This window comes from Polypterus senegalus, chromosome 15 (assembly GCF_016835505.1).
Source record: "Polypterus senegalus isolate Bchr_013 chromosome 15, ASM1683550v1, whole genome shotgun sequence".
Taxonomy (NCBI): domain Eukaryota; kingdom Metazoa; phylum Chordata; class Cladistia; order Polypteriformes; family Polypteridae; genus Polypterus; species Polypterus senegalus.
This window is the reverse complement of record NC_053168.1, coordinates 97,463,366-97,490,363: the sequence shown is the minus strand read 5'-3', so window position 1 is coordinate 97,490,363 and position 26,998 is coordinate 97,463,366. Positions and strand designations below refer to the sequence as shown.

At 38.3% G+C, this 26,998-nt stretch overlaps 1 protein-coding gene across 2 annotated transcripts in view; it reads right to left on the bottom strand.

Annotated features, from left to right (window-relative positions):
- Nucleotides 1-26,998, bottom strand: part of LOC120515738 (TPR and ankyrin repeat-containing protein 1-like) — a 220,052-nt gene that overhangs the window by 70,688 nt on the left and 122,366 nt on the right. For both annotated transcript variants that reach the window (XM_039737015.1, XM_039737016.1), the window contains exon 16: nucleotides 8,339-8,482. In XM_039737015.1, coding sequence (XP_039592949.1) covers nucleotides 8,339-8,482 — 144 coding nt within the window. The remainder of the gene's footprint in view (nucleotides 1-8,338; nucleotides 8,483-26,998) is intronic.

The following is a 26,998-nucleotide window of genomic DNA, read 5'->3' as shown; positions in this document are numbered from 1 at the left end:
AGCGCTACACAATATGAGAGATTACAGACTGTAAAAGAGGTATGGTGTGTACTACCAATTATAAACTAGATCAGCTGATTGATATAAAAGTGAAATTTATAAAGTAGAAATGCTGCACACTATAAACAGGCAAGATTATATATATAGCCTTATTAAATAATTCAAGAACTCCCAAATATAAAAGAGAACAGCTCTCTGAGTACACAGTAGAACACTATACTGGGGACCTCTTTCAAGTAATTAACAGGATTGTTTTTTCTTGATATTAAAAAGTAGATTAGAAAGTGTTCTGTTATATGCTGATAGAATTATCTAATATAAAAAAAAGAAGGTTAAAAAATGGTAGATCCTGCTAATACAAACTAAGGAAATACAAAGTTGAACAACTACTTCATATTAACTCTGAAAGCTGATCAATGCAAATTGGAAGACCCTGTCAATATGAATTAGAATGGCTAATTAATATAGACTGTACATCTTTCCCAAACAATCTGATATTATTAACTGGAAGAACACCCAGCATTAAAAAATAATAAGTTCAGTAAAGGACACCAGGGTCCAACAAAAAAGCAAAAGCCTTTAACATCCACTTGGTAGCAAAGGTTTTGATTTAACAACACAAATTTATTATTTGCATAGCTCAAAATCACACAAGGAGTGCCACAATGTGACCTTTGCATTTCTGAGGCATGATTGTGACAACCAAAGTAACTGTAAATAATACATGTTACCATAGGTTCTTTGTACTGTTTTTTTGCAGTAATGATATGTTTCTAGGTTATCTGACTGCTTGCAGCAGGCATTACAGGTGGAGTTCTGGCTACCCACATCACACCACACTGTAACCCCAAACCACCAAATTCAGAAGCTTAAGAGTGCGTATTACAGTTTTTTTCAGTTGCTAAAACACATTTCTTGAAACCTCCACCCATTTTCTCAAAACCTTAAACAAAAATCCGAAAATTCAAACTACATTCACAAAACCCCAGACTTTCTTATCAAAACCAAACTATCACCTCAAAACCAGTTATCCTGTGTTCAAAACCAAACAATGTGTTCAGATCATACACACAGCAAGTATAAATATATTCATCACAGAGCATTCGTTACACACAACATAATACAGTGTAAAACGCAGCATCTATGGCATGTAGGTAACAGAGAATGTTTATTGTAAATGCATTTAGCAAAAAAATGATTGTAAGCAAAGTGTCTACATTCAGCACTTTCATAACAAAAAACAGAAAAAAAACTAAATGACAAGCACATTACTGCACAATCACTGTCACTGAGATTCATTCTCCAACATCATGTCTTTGTGTAGGATCTGGCCAAAGGACATCATCCACATCAATATTTTCCCTTGCCAGGCAACAAGGGAGAAACACTTTGATATGCTGAATCCAGTCTTGACAAGACTCCACAGTTATATCAATACTGGCATATTCCATTGTCTTCAATAAAGTTTCCCTGTTGTAGGGCTGTCAGTGATAGACCTTTCACCACCACAAAGAGAAGAACTCCTCTACTGGATTCAGGAAGGGGCTATAAGGTGGAAGAAGACCTTTATGAAGCGCTGGTTGTCGGAGAACAACTCATTTATCAGGACTGCACGGTGAAAGCTCACATTGTCCCAAACTATGACATATACAAGATGCACTGCTTGCTGATCCAGCTGCTCACGCACAGACATAATATCCCGTAGACCACCCAGAAATGTAAGAAGATGTTCGGTGTTATATAGCCCAAGGTTTATATGTCGATGGAGAACCCCCCAGTTACTTATGGCTGCACAAAGGGTGACATTGCCACCACACCAGCCAGGGACTTCCTCAATGGCACATTGACCAATTATGTTCCTGCCTCTCAGCCTCCTTTTCGCCAAATTGAACCCTGATTCACCTATGAAAATGTATTCCTGGGGCCTTTCCATGGACTCCAGTGCAAACACTCTCTATAGAAATAGATAAGTAGTTTAATACAGTAAGTGATACAAAAAGGCAGACCTCTGCAATAGTGTATTTACAGTATATGCACTCCAGATTTCCATACATTACAGCATAGTACACAGTACTGTAAAGATAGTAACTACTAGCCTACAGTAACAGTAGGCCGATAAGCATAGAATTGTACAGGAAGCATCAGTGCTGAAAGTGTGTGTAGGTTATATGAAAGAAAAATTAACTGCTTGCAAGCTACTTAGGGTTAATAGCTGAAAAAGCCGTTTTGCTATAATGGCAGGTTATTCATGCAGGCATTTGTCATAACAAAGTGCAGTAAGCTGACCCAGGAAAATTTCCAGTTTCTTTAGGAATGTGTCTATTTGACACAGGAAAGATGGCATTTCCTTCTTTAGGGTCTATCTGACAAGTGAAAAAAATAAGAACAGATGGCCCATTAGCATAATAAAATAAAATGCTTAAGTAAACAATATTATGCTTTTTGATTAAGTAAGGGGAAGGGGGAGGAAGAAGAAATTAGAAAAAGCCAATCGAAAAATGTAACTTTGCTCTTCTGCCTCATAACGCAGAATCCAGGTACAGTACTTATCTGTCACTAAATAAAAATTAAATTGATTGAACTTGTCCTGTCTTCCTCTGTGGGGAGGGGTGGGCTTGGGGTTTCTTCCTCAGTTGCACTTACTTGCACATACTGATGTCTTAGATCTTCAACTCTTGAAGAGTTGCACTCAAAGGATACTCTGTACACCTGTTTCATGCTAAGTCTGTTGCGTTAAAGTTGACAGAGACACACTGTTGATTCCATCAAAGTTGACAATGTCTTCAATCACTCTCTTCTGGATTTCACAGAGTCGGATAGCATTATTTTGAAGCACCATGTCAACAATGAGTGCTTCTTGTTGTTGGGAGAACAGAGCTGTCCTTCCACCCTCATTTGGCCGTGCTTCATTTCTACAGAACTGACAATGCACTTACAAATATATACAGTCAGTAAAAAAGGTATTGTAATGAACATTACAGTATTTACAGTATAGTATAGTGTATGTCAAATGTTCTACAGTACGGAACAATTATCTGTTCTCTTCTCTGGATGTCCTGAGGATACTGGCCACAGAGAACCTGCTCAAATTGGGTTGGACTCTTTGTCCAGCTTCCCTCATTGTCATCCCATGAACAAGGACATGGTGTACAACAGTTGCCCAAATTTCATCAGTAATGATTGTTCTTGGCCTTCCTTGTCCCCTTCCTCCTCGTCCACCAACTCTCACACAAACTCTTCCCCCTCTGCCTCTCTGTATGTTTCTGTCTATTGTAGACAGATGCACATGTGCCACCTGTGCACTCTGAACTGACTTTTATCCTGACTAATTGGTCATTAGAAACATGCATTTTGCTCAGCATTATTTCGCATTGTTTGTAGTAGTGCTGCTGCCTCGCAGTTAGGAAACCTGGGTTTGCTTCCCGGGTCCTCCCTGCGTGGAGTTTGCATGTTCTCCCCATGTCTGCGTGGGTTTCCTCCAGGTGCTCCGGTTTCCTCCCACAGTCCAAAGACATACAGGTTAGGTGCATTGGCGATCCTAAATTGTCCCTAGTGTGTATTTGGTGTGTGGGTGTGGGTGTGCCCTGCAGAGGGCTGGCACCCTGCCCAGGGTTTGTTTTGTGCCTTGTGCCCTTTGTTGGCTGGAATTGGCTCCAGCAGACCCCCATGACCCAGTAATTAGGATATAGCGGGTTGGGTAATGGATGGATGGAAGGATGAACAAGGCAGAATGTGCAATACAGAAAAACCACAATGAAAAAAACTGAGGCAACACAAACTGGTTTTAAGATTGAATAGCATATGCTGCGTTGCTCTTCCTAAAGGATATGGAAATCAAAGAACTGTTTTTGAGTGTATATACTCACTGACACTCACTGATACCAATCAATTCATAAACACACAAGGGAGTATGTGCACACTCCATGCAGATCTTGGTGCTGTGAGGCAATAATGACAACTCTTCACTATCACAATATCTAAGATAAACCAAATGTACTAAACATATTAAATTTCAACCTGATTACATCTAAATGCATGCCTATCAGTACTTCATTGCATGCTATGCACTTGCTCAACCCTTCTCTCACTAGACTACCAAATCACATGCATGTATAATGGTAGTGGCAGCAGTAGGCAATCAGCAAAATAAGGCAATAAAATTTTGTAATGGTGTAAAAAAGCTTCAGCATAATAAAAGACTGTGAGTAAAGGTGTCACTTTTCCAGTGCTTATTGTCTAGTTCTCTACAGAACAGAGACAGCAATTCATAACCAGAAATCAATACAATACAACACAGTTTATTTTTGTATAGCCCAAAATCACACAGGAAGTGCCACAATGGGCTTTAACAGGCCCTGCCTCTTGACAGCCCCCCAGCCTTGACTTTCTGAGAAGACAAGGAAAAACTCCCAAAAAAAACTTTGTAGGGTAAAATGGAAGAAACCTTGAGAAAGGCAGTTCAAAGAGAGACCCCTTTCCAGGTAGGTTGGGCGTGCAGTGGTGTCAAAAGAAGGGGGTCAATACAATACAATACACAGAACAGGACAAATCCTTAATAGAGCATAATAATAAAAATTTTAGAAATACAGAGCAGAATATAACAGTAGAATACTCAACAATGTCGACTGGAAATTACTTTTCCAGATTAAACCATACCCCTACCACTAAAGTTTGCCTTGGAGTGAAAGAAGTGCATAGCTAATCTTCTTTAAAAATGGCCAATCTTCTAAAATGGCTAAATCTCACTGTAGAGGACTGATTTGTAGAATACAAGTTGATAAATATTTTGCATGTCTTTATTTGTAAGCTAACAAACCACAAGTCATATCAGTGTTTTGGGAGGCATGTTTTACTTCACTGATGAGAACAGTAGTGCTTTGATGATTACCTAACAAACCCCACAATCCCTGATCTTTAGGATTGACTCTTAATGTGAAAATTATGGTGAAGGGGATGAAGCTTGTATTAGACCATCAAAGGTAATTGCTGTTGTGTTTGAGCTTAAAGCCTAAAAGTCATTCAACACATGAAGGCCAAAAACTGACAAAACAAAGCAACTGGGGGATGAGTTGTATCTGAGCACTTTCATTGGTAACCTGTCAGGGAAAGACTGGAAAATTAATTCTATTGGTCTAAAGTATGGCTGTTTATGATTGGTTTTGAATCAGAAGCCATTCTGTACTACAATGCCATATTGGTTTAAGAATGGTTTAAAGCTGGTCACCTTGCCTTACTTCTCTTTCTCATCATTTGGCCATGAAGAGAAGACCATGATGAAGACAACTCTATCACGGCAGCCATACTGAGACAGGTATGTGGCCTTTTTCAAAATTCTATTTAATGGCCATGTGGAAGCAGAGCAATCTAGACTGAAGATAAGCCGAGAGCCACCTGTGGACGCAAGATGCACTACTGCTAAGGCTGTAAAAAAAAGTATTTTGGGCATTTTTTCAGTAATGCATAATTAAATGTGTAACTCCTGCCTGTTTCTTTGTTCTGTTTAATTGCTTGAGATTACAAATGTAGAACAGAAGGGGGTTGCCGTAGGGCTAAAGTACCTGATCACAGATTGATACGTGTATGGGATTGTAGACATAATGTCTACACAATAATGATCCTAAAAGAGGAAAATGTGGTCACCATGGGACCTTACATGACAAAACACTCAAAAAATTATTTTGCTGTTTTTTTATCCTAAAATGACATGATAACGCAGTTTGGAAATATTTATGTAATCTAAAGATGCAGATCAATACTGAATAACACCCTTGGCTTAAAAAGGTAAGTTTTTAAGCTTTTGTCTTCATGTTAAACCTAGCCTCCTTTACCTTCATTATAAAGCACAAGAGCAGCCTAGATATTTTTTTTAAAATGCATAAAAATGCTTTACTCTTGAACACAATTTCATATAACAAAATAATATATACTATGAATGTAAACAAGTAACTTTGACTTGAAAAATAATGAACTTCTCTTTTAACTTCTCTCAAAAGAACAAGAGCAGCTCCCAAATATACTCTGAAAAATAACTAATTAAACTCACTTATACATGTTAACTGAAGATTTTTGCTAAAATGAGCACTATTTTTTATGTTGTTACTTATGTTACTATGTTACATATTTTAGATTAATAATATCAATGGAACTCATCGAAACATAATAGATGAAGTACATGTATATATTAAAATTATGACATCAAACTAAGGAAACTGGACTATGTACAGTCTCATAATATTTTTATAAACAGACAAATACAGAGAAAAAAATACAAAATCATTTAGGGTCTCAAAAAACAGGTAATATAGTTAGATAGCATCAGACCCTTTAGGATCTGCACCTATTCTTACTTCAGATTCTATCTTGTGGCTTTAGTCAGATTCTGCAGAATAAAAGAAGACTGAAGCCATTCCTGCACCACAATCCACATCAAAGGAAACGCATGAAGAAACAGTAGAATATTAGAACAATCTAAACAAGAATAAGCCATTCAATCCAACCAAGCTCACCAGTCCTATTCACTTAATTCTTCTAAAAAACATCAAGTCTAGTTTTGAAAGTCTCACGTGTCTAGGGTTCTCTGTGTAAAGAAGAACTTCCTAATGTTTGTGCAAAATTTACCCTTAACAAGTTTTAAACTGTGTCCCTGTGTTCTTGATGAACTCATATTAAAATAACAGTCTCAATCCACTGTACTACTTCCCTTCATAATTTTAAGTACTTCAATCATGTTCTCCTCTTAATCTTCTTTTGCTTAAACTGAAACGGTTCAGTTCATTTAATCTTTCCTCATAACTCACACTCTGTAGCCTTGGAATCAGCCTAGTCGCTCTTCTCTGGACCTTTTATAGCTCTGCTATGTCCTTTCTGCAGTCTGGAGACTAAAACTGCATGCCGTACTCCAGATGAGTTCTTACCAGCATGTTATAAATCTTAAGCATAACAATTGGACTTGTATTCTACACATTGTGCTATACAACCTAACATTCTGTTAGAATTCTTACTGTAACAGCTTCAGAATACTAAATGGTTCTCATAAAGTGTACTTTCAAATTTCAGTCTTCCCATTGTGAATTCAAACCTAACATTTTTACTTCCTACGTGTAATACTTTCCATTTACTGACATTAAATTTCATCTGCCAAAAATCTGCCCAAGTCTGTATGCTGTCCACATCCCTCTGTAATGATTCAATTTATGACAGATTATCTGTAAATCCACCTATCTTGGTATTATCTGCAAATTAAACAACCTTGTTATTTAAATTCCTATCAAAATAATTTATTTGTATTACAAATAGCAGTGGCCCTAGCATTGACCCCTGTGAAACATCACTCTTAACATCAACCAATTCTGATAATGTTCCTCACCATAACCCTTCTCTTCCTGTGTCTGAGCCAATTTTACTCCCATCTGCAAACATCACCGTGAACTCCCACTTCATTTAGTTTGATAGACAATCTCTCATGGGACACATCAAGATAAATAACATCATAAGTTCTTCGATTATTCTTTTGTTGCTTCCTCATACTGCGGTGGGTTGGCGCCCTGCCTGGGATTGGTTCCTGCCTTGCGCCCTGTGTTGGCTGGGATTGGCTCCTGCAGACCCCCGTGACCCTGTGTTCGAATTCAGCGGGTTGGAAAATGGATGGATGGATGGATGGATGCTTCCTCATAGAATTCCAGCTTGTTAGTAAAATATGACCTCCCTGTTCTGAACCCATGCTGATTGTTTAGAAAGTCTCCAGTTCTTATCATGTGTTGCTCAATCTTACCCTTAATAAATCCTTCCCCTCTTTTTAAATATTGGGATATTTGTCATTTTCCAGTCCTTCCAAATTTCCACAGTGCACAGTGACTTCCTAAAATATGAGTCAAGGGTTTATGTATGTACTACTGTGGCCACTGTAGCCCTTAAGAACTCAGTTTAGGAACTCTGTTTTATATCATAAATAACTTGACTGAGGTGTATAAGCATTATCCAATGATTAATGTTTGTTAAAGTTAATATAAAGCAGCACAATAGAAATCTCATATGACAAAACTGTCAGAAGAAACTGGAGGTAAAAGGCACCCAGGAAATAGTAGAGGAAATAACAAAAATTAAAACATTTGAGTAATAAAACTAAGAAAAGGACTGTCTAGTTGGAAGACTTTTTAGGAGGTAAACCTCCTCTGCTGGTAGAACATTTTATAGAATGATATGGTACTGTCTGACAAAGGCTTAGCAAGAGCATATTATGGCACAGATGAATAGCCTAAAAAAATAACACACTTCCTGTTAAATTTCAACTTATTTTACCAACTGGACTCAAACTAGTGGACAGCAAACTCTTACTCACCTTCTGCAGATCAGGATTGAAATCTATAGGCCTATTCTGTGAAACACTCAGCCCTTCCATGGGAAGTTCACCAAGGCAGCAAGCCTGAGTATCTGGTGGCCTTGAAGGACTGAAGGTTGAGATGACTCTCCATTCTTTTCCTGCCTAAAGAGACAGCAATAAATTAAAGGCTTTATTGTTTTTCAGCCAAATATTTTTACTTACATGGTTAGCTGCATACATGGTTACATTTCTTGTTTTTTGTCTGTAGGGATTTTTCTGAAAAGGGAATGACCAGGAGATAGTTGCGACAGAAACACAGTGAGGGACACACAAATATCAAACCCGAACAATCGTCATAAATTAGCAATCACAGCACAAGAGAAAATCAGATGGGTAGAAGTTGAAACTCCATCCCAAGTGGAAATATTGAAAAGAACTAATTATATCCAGTGTACTCAGAACTAATTAGACACCTTTATAATAAAGATAGAAATTATTTACAGGTTGAAACTCCTATGATACAAAACAATGTATTACAAGGAAAGGAAAATAATGTGATACACACCTCAGTGCTACCTGATCTGATAAATGTACAATGGGTTTGCAAGTTTAAGACCTAATGGACATTAACGGAAGTATTTATGATGTGTATCCTACTACTGAAAAGTGGAAAAAAGAGGACAAGAAGACAACCACATTGCACCCAGAGCTACTCAGTTTCGGCATAATGCTAGTTAGGATCCAGGTGAGGAAACCACTGTACTGAATAGGATCCTGAAAATGAAAAATACACTGAAACTTAAAAGAAATTGATGATGCAAACTCCACATGACAACTGGATAAACTATCGACAAAGGCACAGCACAAAATAAAAATTGGAACACTAGAAGATGCTCAACAGAAGAAACAGAATTACAAAAAGATAAACTACAGGGCTGTTTTTAGGTTTGTCTTAATTGGACTATTAGTTGGATCATTTTGGTGTCAACAGTAATTTTAATGGTAAGTACTGAAGTTTGGGGAATGTGACAGATACAAAGAACCATTTGGAGAAAAACTTTGAACAATTATCATTACAGCATTTTCAGAGTTGGAGAGAGTCACGTGACGCTTCACCAGGATGGCTGCCTAGGGCTTGAACTCTGACTCATGCCAACAAAACCCACTTTTCCTCTCACCTTACTTTTACTATTAAATTGACAGACTGTACCATATTTCTCACTGTCACCGAGAACAGATGTCTTCTTCAGGCTGGATACCCCATTCCTCACCTATTAATTCACCAAAGAAGCTGAAACATCCTCCAACGGAATCCAGTGCCAATATGGACACCTACTGGGACTTGATGAAAAATCTCCTCCTTGAACACATCACTACACAGAATAATACAGTGCAGAGCAAACTTCACTGAAATATGTGGCAACCTGAAAGCTATTAAAGAGGAGCAGAAGAAACTGAGCAAGCCGTACAATCCACCGTATTCCATCAAGATATGGAGATGAAGGCACTCCATAAAGGAGTTGCTGACTTGACAGACAAAACTGATCGATCAAGAAAACAAGTCTTGAAGAGACAATTTAAGAATTGTTGGACTTAAAGAAGGGGCTGAGAAATACAATGCGATTTACTTCACTCTCCCAAATGTGGCAAAACTGGTTCCCAAACTTTGCCCTGGAGATCATGCAGGCTCATCATGTGTACGCTGGCCATGCTGATGCTGCTAACCCATGGCCTCTTATAATAAAATTTCTGAGGTTTTCGGACCACAGACACTTTCTGTCTGAGGCAAACTGTGTTCAAAGCATCTATTTCGAAGGCTCATGGATCCTCTTCTTCCCAGATTTCAGATCAGTCACTGCGCAGTGAAGGAAAGCCATGGCCCTATTTGCCTAGAAAGCTTGTGCCACCGGTCTTCAGCCATCTTTGCTCTATCCTGCAAAGTTAAAAGTAAGTCTTGGTTCAGCACATCACCTATTCAACTCACCCTCTGAAGCACTTGCAGTGACTGACAACTTTGTTTCAACCGGCACGTGAAGAAATCTCCATTGACTTACACCATTGTATTTTACACACTGTTGGTCAAGTTCAAGTTTAGGCCATGTTGTGGCCATCCTGGTTTCTGTCTTATATATATCCTAATATTTTTTATTATTGACTGGAATCACTTTTTGAACTGTCCTTCATATTGTTCATATGATGTTGATGTTATGCTATGTTAACATACACTGATTTTGGAATTGGGAACTTTCTGTGTAGTTATCTGTTCAATGGGTTTGCGGCGGTAGGGGTGTTTAGGCCTAATGGCGTCTTCAGCATTATTATTTTGTCCTGTGTGTTCTTTGCACCGCACATACTATTTCAAGACATAATTCATTCCTTTTCATTAATTATGTGGCTGAGGATGAGGATCGGGGTGTGGGTGGTTTTTCGCCTCTCTTCTTGTTCTCATTTTATGGTAGTTCTTTTTTGTTACAATCCTCGGAGGCCTGAGTCCAGCGGTGGTTTGAAGATCGGTCAGGGATGAGATAGGTGGGTACTGGGGGTGGTTTGGGGCATCTCTGCTTGCTTCTGCTGTTATGTGTTTTTTTATTATGGGTCTCTGGCACTGGGGGTAGACTGTGAGTCAGTTGGGGTGGGTTTGGGAGGGAACCTGAGCTCAGGAGACTTTTGGTTTTTATGTTTGTGATATTACCGATTGCCGCAAAACAGCATACTATTACTTCCATTTCTTGTTCTTCCATTCTATCTTCTGCCAGTCTCTTTCTCATGCTAATTAGGGCAAAACTTAACATTATATCGTGGAACATCAGAGCCCTGAACTCAGATCAGCAACACGCTTGCCTCCTCAATTTCCTCCACTGTCACCACGTGGACAGTGGATGTGGCTTTAATTCAGGAAATGCACCTGTTGGCCATGGATGACTTCTGATGTAATAATAAGTTCTACAGGGCTGCGGCATCCTCCTCCACTCACTCTAAGAGATGTGGTGTTCTTATTCTGCTGCGCCACTCCTTACAAATTAAGGTTGTGTTATCTGGTAGCGATGACGCAAGTCGATTATGTTACTTGAAGTCCGAGCTAGGAGGTTGTAAATTACTCTTCAGTTCTGCGTATGGCTATACTCGGTTTACCCCTCCTTTTCCCCTTCTTCTTAAGTTCTCTGAAAGTGATCTTCTAGTCAGTATTGACGCAAACACCGCCTTAAACCCATTGTCAGACAGATCTCCACCACTGGTAGGCAAGTACACACCTCACTCTACATATTCTTTATGTAAATTTACTGCCAATCTTATTTTAATAAATTAATTTTTGTTACTTAATCCTTCAGTAAGAGAATTCTCTTTTATCTCTTCCCTTCACAATTCACAGTCTCGAAATTGATTACATTTTCATATCACACAACCTGGCTTTGTAAGTTTCAGATGCTTCATCGGTCTCATCTGTTATAGCTGACCACACATTTAATAATTTACAGTTGATCCTGCAGTTTTTAACATGTCGTGCCCAGAGATGGAAATTCAACACGTCCCTTTTATCCTTAGAAAGAGCATGCCCTCTCCTCATGGTTAATAAAGGACATGAATTACTGAGTGCTAAATCCAGATCCAAACTTAATACCCATTTAATCAAAAGATCTAAATTCTTAATCAACTGTACTAGGGCTCGCTATTATGCCTCTGCGGTCTGGCCAAGCAGACTTCTTCTGGCTAGGATTAAGAAAAATTCCCCATTCACCTCCATACCATCTATCCATACTAAATCTGCCTTGATTTCTAATGATCTCCAATGATTTCTCATGGCCTGAATGAATAATGAATTTGTAGATTACTACTCTGTACTATTTATTGATAACTCTGGTACCACTCCCTCAATATATCAAATCATTTGCTAACATACTTCCATTCCCCTGTCTTACTAAGGAAGAGGCTTCTCTTCTAGATACTCCCATCTCTTAAAGAGGTGTTTGACTCAATGAGCACAAGCAAGGCCCCAGGGATGGACATGGCTTCCGCCTGAGAAAACTTCTGCATTTTCGAAACACTTTTCCCATTCCCTTTTTGAGATGATCAGTGCAGCTGCTTCCTCTGGCCACTTAAACACTAGTATTAATATTGCAGTTATTACATTACTTTTGAAGCAAGGTAAAGGCCCTATTCTGAGTAAGAGTTACAGACACCTTTCTCTCATTAATACAGATAAAAATCTACTAGCTAAAGTTTTGGCCCACCGCTTACAGAAAGTCATTAGCAAATTAATCCACCCTGACCAGTTTGGTTTCAAACATTCACAGTTAGCCTCAAATAACATGAGAAGACTTTCACATGTCATTAATTCATCTCCCTCCCTTCCCAGCCCTGCTTCATTCCTTTCCCTGGATGCTGAAAAGGCTTTTGATCGCGTGAACTGGCAATTTTTATAGCAAGTCATGAACAGATTAAGCTTGGGTCCAATTTTTATCAATCTGGTGAAAACTCTTTACCCCTCCGCCTCTGCAGTTCTCTTGACTAATTCAAATATCTCACGTTCTTTCTCCATTAGTAGGGGAGCTAGGCAAGACTGTCCTTTGTTTCCTTTACTCTTCAACTTATTTCTCGAACTGCTTGCAAATCCCTTGCATGCTAGAACTGTTCAGGTGTTTCAGGCCCTGTCCAGATACAAAATGAATTGGTGTAAAACGTCTCTCTCGTACTTAATGATATGTCCTGTCAATTCTCACTACTGTCTGTCATCCCTGTATCTAAAAACACTGTATATACTCACATTTAAGTTCTCCTGCGGATAAGTTGAGGACTTGATTTTACCATATAATTTGTGGTATTTTTATAATGTCAGTCGCATAAGTCGAATGCGGAAAACTCACGCTATTGATCCAAGATATTATGATATGCTAACGCCCACCTGAGAGAGTAACCACAGAGCACACTGCCTTTTATTTCTATGTATTGTGACTATGTGACCACATGGTAATACGAAAACTATTCTGAAGCAACGTTTGCACTGTTTTGTGCTTTTTGTATCTCACACCCTCATACACCTTTATCATAAGAGCATCATCTATGATCTCTATCCTCTATCTATGATGGAGTGTTTGATCAGAAAAAAATATGAATCTGGTTTTAAATTAAAAGTCACTGAAGTGACAAATGAAATTGGTAACTACACTGCTGCAACAAAATTTGACGTGTCTGAGAAACTGGTGTGAGATTGAAGAAAGCAAGATGTTAAAAAAAAATTTAAGTGTCGCATTTTTGAACAGGTGTATTAGTCGGGATCTGATTTTATGATTGATTTTTTAGGTTTTAAGACCCGACTTATACACAAGTATATACGGTTGTGTAATTTCCCTGACTACCGCCACTACCAAATCACTCATTATACTCTTTGTTTTGTTCCTTCTTTCCCAAGAAAAAAACTGTTTCTACCTGGTAGACAGAGTCTACCATCTACTCTTTACTTTGCAAAGCATCTTTTAAACCTCTGCCCTTGATTTGTCTTTGGTCCAAGGACCTCTCTCCTCTCCCTTCACCCATTTCATAGGACACAGTTCACTCCAATGTAAGACTTTGCTCTAGAAACCAAACTACCAGTACACCCAGTTCAAAATTTTACACAGACTCTATCCTACTCCCCAAAAGCAGTTTCTGATGGGCCTCACTGGTGATCCTCTCTGTCATTTATGTTCCCTTGGTTTACCTGGCACGTTTTTCCACATGTTCTGGCACTGTCTCCTGTCTTTTCTATTTGGACACACATATGTCACCTTCTGTCTTCCTATCTTTCCTGCAGTATTCCTCTGTTACCTCAAATCTTTCTTCTTTTACACCTTTTTAGGCTTCCGCTCAGTTTCTCTGAATGCAAGTTATTCTGTCTGGGTTATCCTGGCAGAAAAAGAAATCTGGTCTACTGTGGCTCAATTATTTAAATCTCTTCTCGCGACTCCTTGGTTTTTTTTAAATAATCCCTTGGCTCAGGCTGGTTAGGAGAGGGTGGGTTGGGTTACTTTGTATGTTATGTCCATTTATTGCTGTCAATTTGTTTTTGCTCAATAAAATGTTGATCACAAAAGAAAAAAAAATTCAAAATTACATATTTGGGAAAATTACCTATTTCTGTCACAGAATCAGCTAATAAAATAATACAATGAAGGTGAACATAACACCATTGGCAATATGGTTATCAAGATAACTTCAGACTTTGTTTCAGATCACCTCAATACAACAGATGAATGAGTAGAGGATACTGACATTGCCAGGTACCTCAAATAATCCATCCATCCATCCATTTTCTTAAACTTGCTTTTGCAGGACAGAGTCAAAGACATATGAAAATAATGTCAGAGGAATATCAGACAGGATATAATGATGGACAGAACTATTTAGTTTTCTATGGCACAATGGGAAGACAGGAAATAGTTTTAAAAAGTATATATGATGGGAAGAAAATGAACTAAATAAAAAGGAGAAAAAAATTGTCCTCTTTAAAATTATGACCAAACTAAATTTTTGGCAAATATTATTAGTGTTGAAGCAGTTGTGTCGTCAGAAGGAACTCAATTTATTCAATATGGGTTAGCATTATGGTTAAAGGCAGTAAATGATTGTTCTCATTTCCAGCATGTAAAAAAAATAAAATTGCCACTTGATAGCAATTGTTATTATAGCTCAAACTCAAGAAATCACTCAGCTTAGGGAACCCAAATACAGCTTGAAAATCGATTATGAGCATACAGAAATATTAGACCCAGATCATTACCATACAGATGGAATCATTTTCTGCTGGAGTCCAAACTGGGAGCATGCCAGATGAGCACTGCCACCTGGCATATTGGGGGTATATCCACTAGTGAATGGCAGTCTCCCTATCTCTGTCCATTATTCCTATCTTGCACCTGAGGTAGCGTGAGGCACCCTATGTATTACAAAAGGGCACACTAGCAAAGATTGCAAAAGGTGACACAGCACGTCACAGTGAGCCAACTGAAAGTGAGCAGATAATAGCAGGTAAATGCTTATCTGTGAAACAGACAACTCTTTAAAATTGTTGCACCCCTTGATAACTGAAGCAAGATTAAAATGTTTTAAGATTTTTTTTTTAGATGTGAAGTTTGAGAAGTAAATAAAGTAAAAGCACCAGTCAAGAGACTCCCTGCATCTTGATTTTAGAAAGCAAAGAACTGCAACAGTGAAAACTCAACCAAACATCTGAAACATCCTTCACGTCTTGTGCTGCTTGTCACCTCAAGAGTACTAGATGTCCATCTGATAATCTGCATCTAGCCAAGTTCAGAGTCTGATATCACATCATACAAGTACTATATTATTTTAACAATAATAAGTCAAAGTTTAAAAGATATTGTATCTAAGAATTTAAAGATTGCAAAAGGTGACACACCAATTGCACATAGGTCTGACACCATCCTACCTGCCTCCACGAAGAAAACTTTGAAAGGCTTGTGGAAGCATCAAAGAAATTTTCCACTTCCACTGAAAACCGTGAAAGCCAGGAGATCCACAGGGTAACATTCCATGTACTCATGCAACATGTCTCTGCCACCTCTAGCAACATCCCAAGTCCTTGTGTCATCAGTAGAAGAGGAATAATCAGAGCTTCTAACTTATGTATTACTTGATACCCAGAGTGATTCAACATTTATTTTAGAAGATTTGATACTGCTAAAGCAAGTAAGAGAGTCCATGGCTTTCAAGTTCGAGGACTACACTCTGAAAACTACATCCAGCAAAAGCTCACCTACACTCGAGACTTCATCCCAGTTGATAAGTCTTACATCCCAACTGTAAGGACAGTGCTGCAGCAGCCTCACCTCAGATAAAGAGTAAATGAATTAACACATTTCCAAAGTTATGATGTGGTACTGTTGATCAGGTATGACTGCCCACTGGCTTTAGTTCGCCTTGAAGTCATAACAGGAAGTGAAAATGAACCATTTGCGCAAAGAAATGAGCTTGGCTGGAGCATAAAACAATCACCCAACCCACATCAGGATAGAAAGGGAAGTCAGAGTATTGTACATCAAATTGCAGCAAAGGAGATGTCAGCTCCATCAGCCACTGACATCCTGAAAAAACTAGAGGCAGACTTCAATAAGAATAGCTATGATCATAAGTATGTATCCCAAAATGATGTCCACTTTGTACAGTTCCTTAGTGACAACATCCAGCAGATGGTAAATGGACACAATGAGACACCTCTCCCTTTCAAGAGTAGTAATCCAATCTCATTACCAAAAAACAAGAGGCTGGCTTACTGTTTGTCTGCAGTGACCAATACAAAGAAATTATGCAGGAAATGATCAACAAGGGTGATGCTGAGCCAGCCTCTGCTGCAACCGAGAGAGAGACAGAGTAGTATGTTCCTCATCATGGCATGTACCACCCCAAAAAAACGATAAGCTATTGTTTGTATTTGATTGCTCACCAGCGTTCCAGGGTGTGTCTCTAAATAACAGTTCACTGACAGGCCCTGTCTCTAGTGGGAATTCTTCCTTAAGAAAGTAAGCTATACATGTAACCTATGACATCAAAAGAATACTTCCACCAGTTCTTCGTCTCTCCTGAATTACAGAATTACCTGCAGTTTCTATGGTGGGAGGGCAAAGATTTGGAAGTAGAACCTTAAGAATATAGGATGTCAGTTCAACTCTTTGGTGCAGCCTCATCCTCCACTCCAGATATGACAATTTTGGTCTTAAGTATCTTACACAGCCACAAAGAAGTAATTATCCATTGGCGTTGGCATTTATTGAGAAGAATGTCTACGTAGATGAAGGGTTGACCAGTGTTTCTTCTGTCAAAGAGGCCAGGAAACTGATTGTTGAAACTCAGGTATTGTGCAAAAAAGGAGGTCTACACCTTTACAAGTTTAATGCAAATGAGAAAAAAGTTCTCGACTGTGCAGATCTCTCAGATAGGGCAACAATCACCAATTCTCTCAATCTTAATCTGGATACAGCAGCAGACCACATATAAGAACATAGGATGGCAGTTCAAATCTTTGGTGCAGCCGCATCCTCCAGATATGCCAATTTTGGTCTTAAGTATCTTGCACAGCCACAAAGGGGTAATTATTCATTGGCATTGGCATTTATGGAGAAGAACATCTATGTAGATGATGGGTTAACCAGTGCTCCTTCTGTCAAAGAAGCCAGGAAACTGATTGTTGAAACTCAGGTATTCTGCAAAAAAAGGAGGTCTATGCCTTTATAAGTTTAATGCAAATGTAAAAAAAGTTCTAAACTGTGCAGTTCCCACAGATAGGATAACAACCACCAATTTTCTCAATCTTAATCTGGATACAGCATCAGACCACATATCTGGTATTCAATGGTTGATCAGAACTGATACCTTCAACTTTGATGTTGATTTAAAAGTCTATCCTTCAACACACTGCAGTATTCTATCCATCATAACCTCTCAGTACAATTCACTCGAGTTTGTTGCTCCACTCACTCTAAGCAGAAAGTTCATCCTGCAGAAGCTGTGCTGTTACAGGCATTAGATGGGATGATCCGCTCCCGAGGACCTATACCCATGGTGAGCGGAATGGAAGAATGGTCTTCAAAGTCTGAAGGAAGTCAAATCATCGAAAATGCTCTTTAAGGTGGTTGGGAGAATTAAGTGACTAGGGTCTAAATAAGGAAATCACAGTAACATTGTGCCCACTTAAGAACGTAGAAACTGTGCTAAAACTAGTCCAAAAGCAAGCCTTTGCCAAGAAATGAAGTTACTTCAAAAACAAAATACTCTTTCAACTGTGAGTAATTCCTCATAACATGATTGGTGGGAGCATAAATGACCACTAAATCATTTTGTACATATGAAATGACGTAGAATGACAGATGTTTGGACAAACTTGTAGTAGCATTTTACATTTAATTTTCTTTATCCTTAAATGCTCTTGTTACATTTACGTTTGATTACATTGTTGAACTGTAAAGTCTACATTTTTGCTTACGCTATTTTCAATGTGATGTACATGCTGCAGCAAAGAACCAAAAAATGACAAATATCGACTAACAGTGACAAGATAACAGCAAGCAAAAGCTGATCTGTGAAACTGACAAATCTTTAAAATTGTTGCACCCTTTGATAATAAGCGGAGCGAGGTAAGGAAAATTGATTATATGCTGTTTAATTTATTGTGTACTCAGTGAAAAGTGTGTATAAAATATTAATGTATGTTTATATTTTCTTTTGTTTATAGTTTCTATGTTGCTCATAATGGTGTAATATTAATAAAACTGATATATAGTTTGAGAAGTAAATAAAGTAAAAGCACCAGTTGGAGACTCAATGCGTCTTGATTTTAGAAAGCTCATGGGCTGCTACAGAAATATTTGAAAGTCTAATCATTTATAAAATACTAAAGAATACACAAAAAAGTAGGCTAATTATTAGAACAGCTGATTAATCACTGTTAATGTGTCTAATTAACATGTTTTAAATTTCTGCGATTACATTTTTTAACATAACAACTAAATACATTAATTTAATCTGATCAATTTGGCTATGTTTTACACTTAATGAAACAGCGACAAGTGAATCCAAGTCTATTAACAGACTCGTGTAATGTGGATGATGGGGTTAAGATGGTATTGTTTGTCCAACTCTCTCTGGGGTGGGACTATGGATCTGCAACCTACATTATACGTACATGGTTGTCAGAGGGGGGCACAAGGTAGACATGTTCAGCACTCTTTAATGTGTTTCTTTTACATTTCCCTTTTGCTGCTATGCTTTCCTTTTCCTCTAGATTGGCTAATCTTACTGTGTTTTCCTGGAATATAAAGTCACTCTCTTCTGCTTGCAAGCATTCAAGTGTTTTTGATTTATTATCTCACAATAAGGTTGATAAAGTCTGTTTATAAGAATCACATCTTTTTGCTGAAGGCGTTCACCAAGCTGTCTCCAAGAACTACTGTGTGGTTGCATCCTCTTTTATCACAAGTAAAAATAAATAGTTTTAGCTCTAGTTGACAGTGCTTTGCACCCAAACTTTATTGGTTCCGGAGGTAATCTGAAAGGTAGGTTTTGTTATGCTTTGAAGGAGATCAGTGCTAGGAAACTCACCTGTGTTTCTGTTTATGCTACAACTCCATATAATACATTTTTCACTAACATAACTAAACGCATCCTTTCTTTTTCTGAATTCCAAGTATTCATTTGTATGGAGGACATTCTGCCCTCTTGAAGCATTCTTGCCAAATTTATTATGGATCTAAACCTTAGACTTTTTTTTTTCTCCTCGTGTTAGGTCTTTTTCCAGAGCAGGTTATATCCCAAATTCAAAATCTCGTGCCCCCTGCACAATTAGATAGATATATAGATAGATAGTTAATGCATTTTATCCTCATCCTCTTTGTCTGACCACCAATGTGTTATTCTTCAACTTTTTCTTTCCCTTCTGTCTTCCAAATCCCTCCCCTCTTTCGCACATTAACACTTCTCTTTTTTGCAAAATGCAGATTTTATCCCACAAATCTCTGCAAAAGCTGAGGAGTTTATAGCTTTGAACAAAGACTCTGCTCAGGATCCAATTTATGTTTGACTAGCTATTAAGGAGCATATTTGAGACCTAATTTGCCTCAGTTTAGCTTGCATGGTATATAGAAATACTGATAATTTTGAGGCATGTAAGAATAATCCTGAAAATATGCGCCAGCATATTTCTAACCCAGTACACATGCAATTCTGCAAACCCGAGCCAAAATGATACTACCCAGTTAGAGGCCATGGTTTCAGTTGAAAAAATTAAGTCTGCCTTAAATCAATTTTCAAAAAACACAGCTGCTGGTCTAAATGGTATTCAGCCAGAAATATATTTAGCATTTTCATCACACATATCCAGGTAGCTGTTTCAAATGATCAAGACAGCTCTCTCATCCTCTAATTTACACTCTAATATACACTCACCTAAAGGATTATTAGGAACACCATACTAATACGGTGTTTGACCCCCTTTCGCCTTCAGAACTGCCTTAATTCTACGTGGCATTGATTCAACAAGGTGCTGAAAGCATTCTTTAGAAATGTTGGCCCATATTGATAGGATAGCATCTTGCAGTTGATGGAGATTTGTGGGATGCACATCCAGGGCACGAAGCTCCCGTTCCACCACATCCCAAAGATGCTCTATTGGGTTGAGATCTGGTGACTGTGGGGCCATTTTAGTACAGTGAACTCATTGTCATTTTCAAGAAACCAATTTGAAATGATTCGAGCTATGTGACATGGTGCATTATCCTGCTGGAAGTAGCCATCAGAGGATGGGTACATGGTGGTCATGAAGGGTTGGACATGGTCAGAAACAATGCTCAGGTAGCCCGTGGCATTTAAATGATGCCCAATTGGCACTAAGGGGCCTAAAGTGTGCCAAGAAAAAATCCCCCACACCATTACACCACCACCACCAGCCTGCACAGTGGTAACAAGGCATGATGGATCCATGTTCTCATTCTGTTTACGGCAAATTCTGACTCTACCATTTGAATGTCTCAACAGAAATCGAGACTCATCAGACCAGGAAACATTTTTCCAGTCTTCAACTGTCCAATTTTGGTGAGCTTGTGCAAATTGTAGCCTCTTTTTCCTATTTGAGTGGTACCCGGTGGGGTCTTCCGCTGTTGTAGCCCATCCGCCTCAAGGTTGTGCATGTTGTGGCTTCACAAATGCTTTGCTGCATACCTCGGTTGTAACGAGTGGTTATTTCAGTTAAAGTTGCTCTTCTATCAGCTTGAATCAGTCAGCCCATTCTCCTCTGACCTCTAGCATCAACAAGGCATTTTCGCCCACAGGACTTCCGCATACTGGATGTTTTTCCCTTTTCACACCATTCTTTGTAAACCCTAGAAATGGTTGTGCGTGAAAATCCCAGTAACTGAGCAGATTGTGAAATACTCAGACCGGCCCGTCTGGCACCAACAACCATGCCAAAATTGCTTAAATCACCTTTCTTTCCCATTCTGACATTCAGTTTGGAGTTCAGGAGATTGTCTTGACCAGGACCACACCCCTAAATGCATTGAAGCAACTGCCATGTGATTGGTTGATTAGATAATTGAATTAATGAGAAATTGAACAGGTGTTCCTAATAATCCTTTACGTGAGTGTAAACCCATCCATTATATTGCTACATCTCAAGCAGGGTAAAGATCCCACTCTGTATTCCAGTAGCAGTTTGTTATCATTATTAGTAGGGGTGCAATGATACCAGTACTGGTATTGAGTTTTGGTCTGATACGGTGCACATGTACTTATACTTGTACTTGTAAAAATGCCCTGTTGCCTATAACTGATATTATTAACATGCACAAATGATAATGTGAACGTTAAGGAGCAAAACAAAAAAATAAATAAACTGGAGAAAGCCAAAGCCATAGCGGACTGTAAACTTTGTTCTACTAAAATATCAGGTGGGGGTACAAAAAAAGGTTAATCCAAACAAATTACCTAATTAAACATCTTAAAAGTAGATATAAGATTGAACGCAGTGAAACTGTCTCAGATTGCTGCACACACCATTAACTAATGTTGTGGCAGACTTTAGCAAGAAGAGAAAAAATGTCAAAAGATAACCCAATGGCAGTGAAAATTATGGAAGCTCCTGCCCAGTACATTGATCTTGATGTTGTTGATAACATAGGATTTTGGCACCTCCTAAATGTGCTGGAACCAAGTACAAGACTCAAAGTCATACCCACATCACAGAGGTTGTATTACCAAGGATTCACAAGTTTCTAAAAATGCATAACAGCTGTCAGCTTCAAAACTACCATTTGGAACAATGGTGTTTGTCCAATGAGTGTCATCAGCTTAACTGTCCTGTGGATAGATGAGAATTTCGATTTCCAGCAGGTTTTGTTGCACATAAACCAGTTCCAAGGCAAACATACTGGCCAAGTGATAGGAAATGCATTTCAGGAAGTGCTTAGCACTTAGGCCATTCCAAAAAGTTATGTGCGCATTGTGGTCCGTGACAATGCCATCAATATGGTAAAACACATTGATAAAGGAGTCCCAAGCTTTTCCTGTGTTGTTCATACATTCTGGCTGGAAATGGAAGAGGGCAGTGTACTTGCATTTAAAGTAAATATTTAACTGGAGCAATGCTATTACTGTGTTTGTCTAAGGAAGATCATAAATTTCCATCCCAAATCATTATTTTAATTTTCCATATATTTACTATTAAAAATTTGTTCAGCAGAATATATCTTATTTTCACCTGTAGATAAATAGATAGACAGATATTCTTTTGAAACTGCATGTGTAAGAAATAGATTTTCTCAAATGTCTGTCCCAATTCCTTACCAAGGCTAAGTGTGAATAAATTTAAAGAATTTATTATGAATTACTTCTCTAAGGAGGCTAATTAAGAAAATCCTTAATTGCCAAAATTATTTACAACAAATACTGTATGTAGCATTTTGGAATAATCTCTTCAATTACACAAAATGTCTTAAAGTGTCAAAAATTGTCTATTGATTGAACATAAAATTGGCATGCATATCATCAGAAAAAATATTTCCTGGTTTAGATATAAAGAATGGTTCTTTTCAAATATCAATGCTGCCAAGAAGGCCAAAAAGATGGTTTTGCTGGAGCTGCAGGAATCAAGTGGCATAGAGGCAGCTGGACAGGATTATATGGCTCCACTTGCCAAAAATCCCTGAAAGGACCAGCCGAGTTGTAGTTTAGAGTGCATGTTTAATAAGATTGTAGAAGGACATGCAGCAGCATCAATGAGCTTTGTTCCAGTAGCTGCTGCTATACAGCTAGAAAAATACCTGCAAGAGACAGCAGTTTCTTGTTCAGACAAACTACTTAAGTACTTATCAGTTAACAAAGTCTAGTTCCTCACTTTGTCTCAGATGTCAAGAAAATACCTGTCAGCCCCATGCAGTAGTGTAGAGAGTGAAAAATTTTTTAGTGTACTGTCACATATATTAATGAAACTACAAACAACCTTACAGCTGAACATACAGAGATGCTTCTGTTCATCAAAAGGAATCTGGCACTTTTAAAAATGGTTTTGTAATCTATTCTATGCAATGTCGCTTATTTTAAGCTATTTGTTTAATTTTTAATTATTTTATTCCAAATTACAAGTTTTGTATTTGATGTTAACAGCAAAGGTGACAGTTAATGGACATAATAAACAAATACTACATTACAGCCTTCAGTTCCATTACAAAGGTATTGGTATCAGCAAATACTAAAAAAACAAGTATCAGTAGTCGTGATCAGTCTAAGAAAAATGATATTGAAACATCCCTAGTTATTTGCTAAAATTTTGGCTATCCGGCTGAAATATGTAATTCCAAAACTGATTCACTCTGACCAGACCAGCTCTGTGGTGTTTTGTTAAGCAGCTGATAGCTGACAGTTTTTGCACATTTTAAACACAGCTCCTTCTCTCTCAGCCGCGGCAGTAAACTTCTTACTTAATGAAGAAAAGGCTTTTAAAAGGATGGAATGGACGTTTTTGTGGACAGTTATGACTGAAATTGGGTTTAATATTACATTTGTTAACATGATCAAATTGTAGCATGCTTGTTTTTCTGCTTCAGTTTTAACAAATTTAGATTTGTCACATCTCTTTCGTGTGTTCAGGGGCGTGAGGTGGGAATGAGCGTTATCTCTACTACTTTTTTATTATTTCTCTCGAACCTCTAGCTGTTGCTTTACATGCATTAGATATCATTATACCTATTTGGGTTCATAATACAGCTCCATAAGGCATCCTTATATGCTGATGACATTCTTCTGTTTTTAGGAAACGCTCCTTCTGACATACCCCACATATTAACATTATTTTCACACATATGAATTCTTATTGGGCTATACAATTAATTGGAGCAAATCTGCACTGGTACTTAAAAATCGGGCTTGTTAACCTCTCTCTTTCCTTCCTTTATTTATCTTAACTCTCTTAACTTATTTAGGAATGAATATGTCACCCTCCATTACTGATACTGTGCTGCCAAATTTCCACACCTTGTTTAAAGAGGTGAAACAGTCAGTGCTGTCCTGGAATAGCCTCTCTTTATCAGACACTTTATTTTGATTCAAGCCAGATCGGGCAGTGGCATTTCTCTTCCTGCTTTTTAACTGTACCACTGGGTATATGTCCTATGTCCAATCTGCCTATGGTTAAGCCCTCCACTTTCTCCTCCAACCTGGCTACTTATAGAAACAAATCTTGTCTCCCTTCACATTTTGCAGAAGTTACCATTTATCAATTTTAAAACAAAAACAGAGTAATGAATATAAAACTCGTATAAATTATTTCTGCATGCTTGGCACAACGAGAAAAGCACCTTGGCTCAATTCCGCTTTGGCACTCCCTTACACCCTTGTTTCACAATAGCTCTCTAAGCACTGGTGGCAACCCATCGCCTATCCAACTTGGGCTTCACAAGGTATTAGCACACTCTGCAGTTTGTTTGATGGAAAAAAGATTGCCTCTTTCTAGTTTCTGAAAGACAAATATACAGTGTGAAAAACTATTTGCCCCCTTCCTGATTTCTTATTCTTTTGCATGTTTGTCACACAAAATGTTTCTGATCATCAAACATATTTAACCATTAGTCAAATATAACACAAGTAAACACAAAATGCAGTTTTTAAATGATGGTTTTTATTATTTAGGGGGAAAAAAAATCCAAACCTACATGGCCCTGTGTGAAAAAGTAATTGCCCCCTGAACCTAATAACTGGTTGGGCCACCCTTAGCAGCAATAACTGCAATCAAGCATTTGCGATAACTTGCAATGAGTCTTTTACAGCGCTCTAGAGGAATTTTGGCTCACTCATCTTTGCAGAATTGTTGTAATTCAGCTTTATTTGAGGGTTTTCTAGCATGAACCGCCTTTTTAAGGTCATGCCATAGCATCTCTATTGGATTCAGGTCAGGACTTTGTCTTCATTTTGTTTTTCTTCAGCCATTCAGAGGTGGATTTGCTGGTGTGTTTTGGGTCATTGTCCTGTTGCAGCACCCAAGATCGCTTCAGCTTGAGTTGACGAACAGATGGCCGGACATTCTCCTTCAGGATTTTTTTGTAGACAGTAGAATTCATGGTTCCATCTATCACAGCAAGCCTTCCAGGTCCTGAAGCAGCAAAACAACCCCAGACCATCACACTACCACCACCATATTTTACTGTTGGTATGATGTTCTTTTTCTGAAATGCTGTGTTCCTTTTACGCCAGATGTAACGGGACATTTGCCTTCCAAAAAGTTCAACTTTTGTCTCATTAGTCCACAAGGTATTTTCCCAAAAGTCTTGGCAATCATTGAGATGTTTCTTAGCAAAATTGAGACAAGCCCTAATGTTCTTTTTGTTTAACAGTGGTTTTGCGTCTTGGAAATCTGCCATGCAGGCCGTTTTGCCCAGTCTCTTTCTTATGGTGGAGTCGTGAACACTGACCTTAATTGAGGCAAGTGAGGCCTGCAGTTCTTTAGACATTGTCCTGGGGTCTTTTGTGACCTCTCGAATGAGTCGTCTCTGCGCTCTTGGGGTAATTTTGGTCGGCCGGCCACTCCTGGGAAGGTTCACCACTGTTCCATGTTTTTGCCATCTGTGGATAATGGCTCTCACTGTGGTTCACTGGAGTCCCAAAGCTTTAGAAATGGCTTTATAACCTTTACCAGACTGATACATCTCAATTACTTCTGTTCTGATTTGTTCTTGAATTTCTTTGGATCTTGGCATGATGTCTAGCTTTTGAGGTGCTTTTGGTCTACTTCTCTGTGTCAGGCAGCTCCTATTTAAGTGATTTCTTGATTGAAACAGGTGTGGCAGTAATCAGGCCTGGGGGTGGCTACGGAAATTGAACTCAGGTGTGATACACCACAGTTAGGTTATTTTTTAACAAGGGGGCAATTACTTTTTCACACAGGACCATGTAGGTTTGGATTTTTTCTCCTAAATAATAAAAACCATCATTTAAAAACTGCATTTTGTGTTTACTTGTGTTATATTTGACTAATGGTTAAATGTGTTTGATGATCAGAAACATTTTGTGTTACAAACATGCAAAAGAATAAGAAATCAGGAAGGGGGCAAATAGTTTTTCACACCACTGTACAATATCTTCCTCTTTCATTTTCTATCTAGTTTAAATCTGTTCTTAGGACATGTGGAATAAGTTTTCCTGCCCTTCTTCACAACTATCCATTATTTGACTTTAAAAACATTTCCTTTTTGTACAATTGCCTTTGTGATTCCATAATTATCTGTCCCAGTCACTCAGAAATTAATCACTGAACTATTCCTGTCAACTCCATTGCGTTGGAACACAATTTTTTTAAATATTATCATTTCTAGAGGAATTTTTTTTTATCATCAACACATTCAATATATAATTGTCCATAGAGTTTATCATTACTTTAGAAAGCGCTTCCTGATGAGTTTAGCTTCTGATCCATTCTGTTACCTGTGCTCCCTTAATGTGCAAGGCACTTTTCTCCACACATTTTGGGAATGTAATGTCACTCCCTTACAGTCCCGGGCGTGGTTAAATCTCTTTCTCACAGGACGTATAACGCTGCTCGTATTGTGAAGGGGGGGCAGCTGCTGTCACGCTGCCCGTCAATCATTTTAAAGCCTGTACAGCCGATGTCCTTTTTGCCACTTTGTGTCTCTGCTGCTCGCGTTGTGA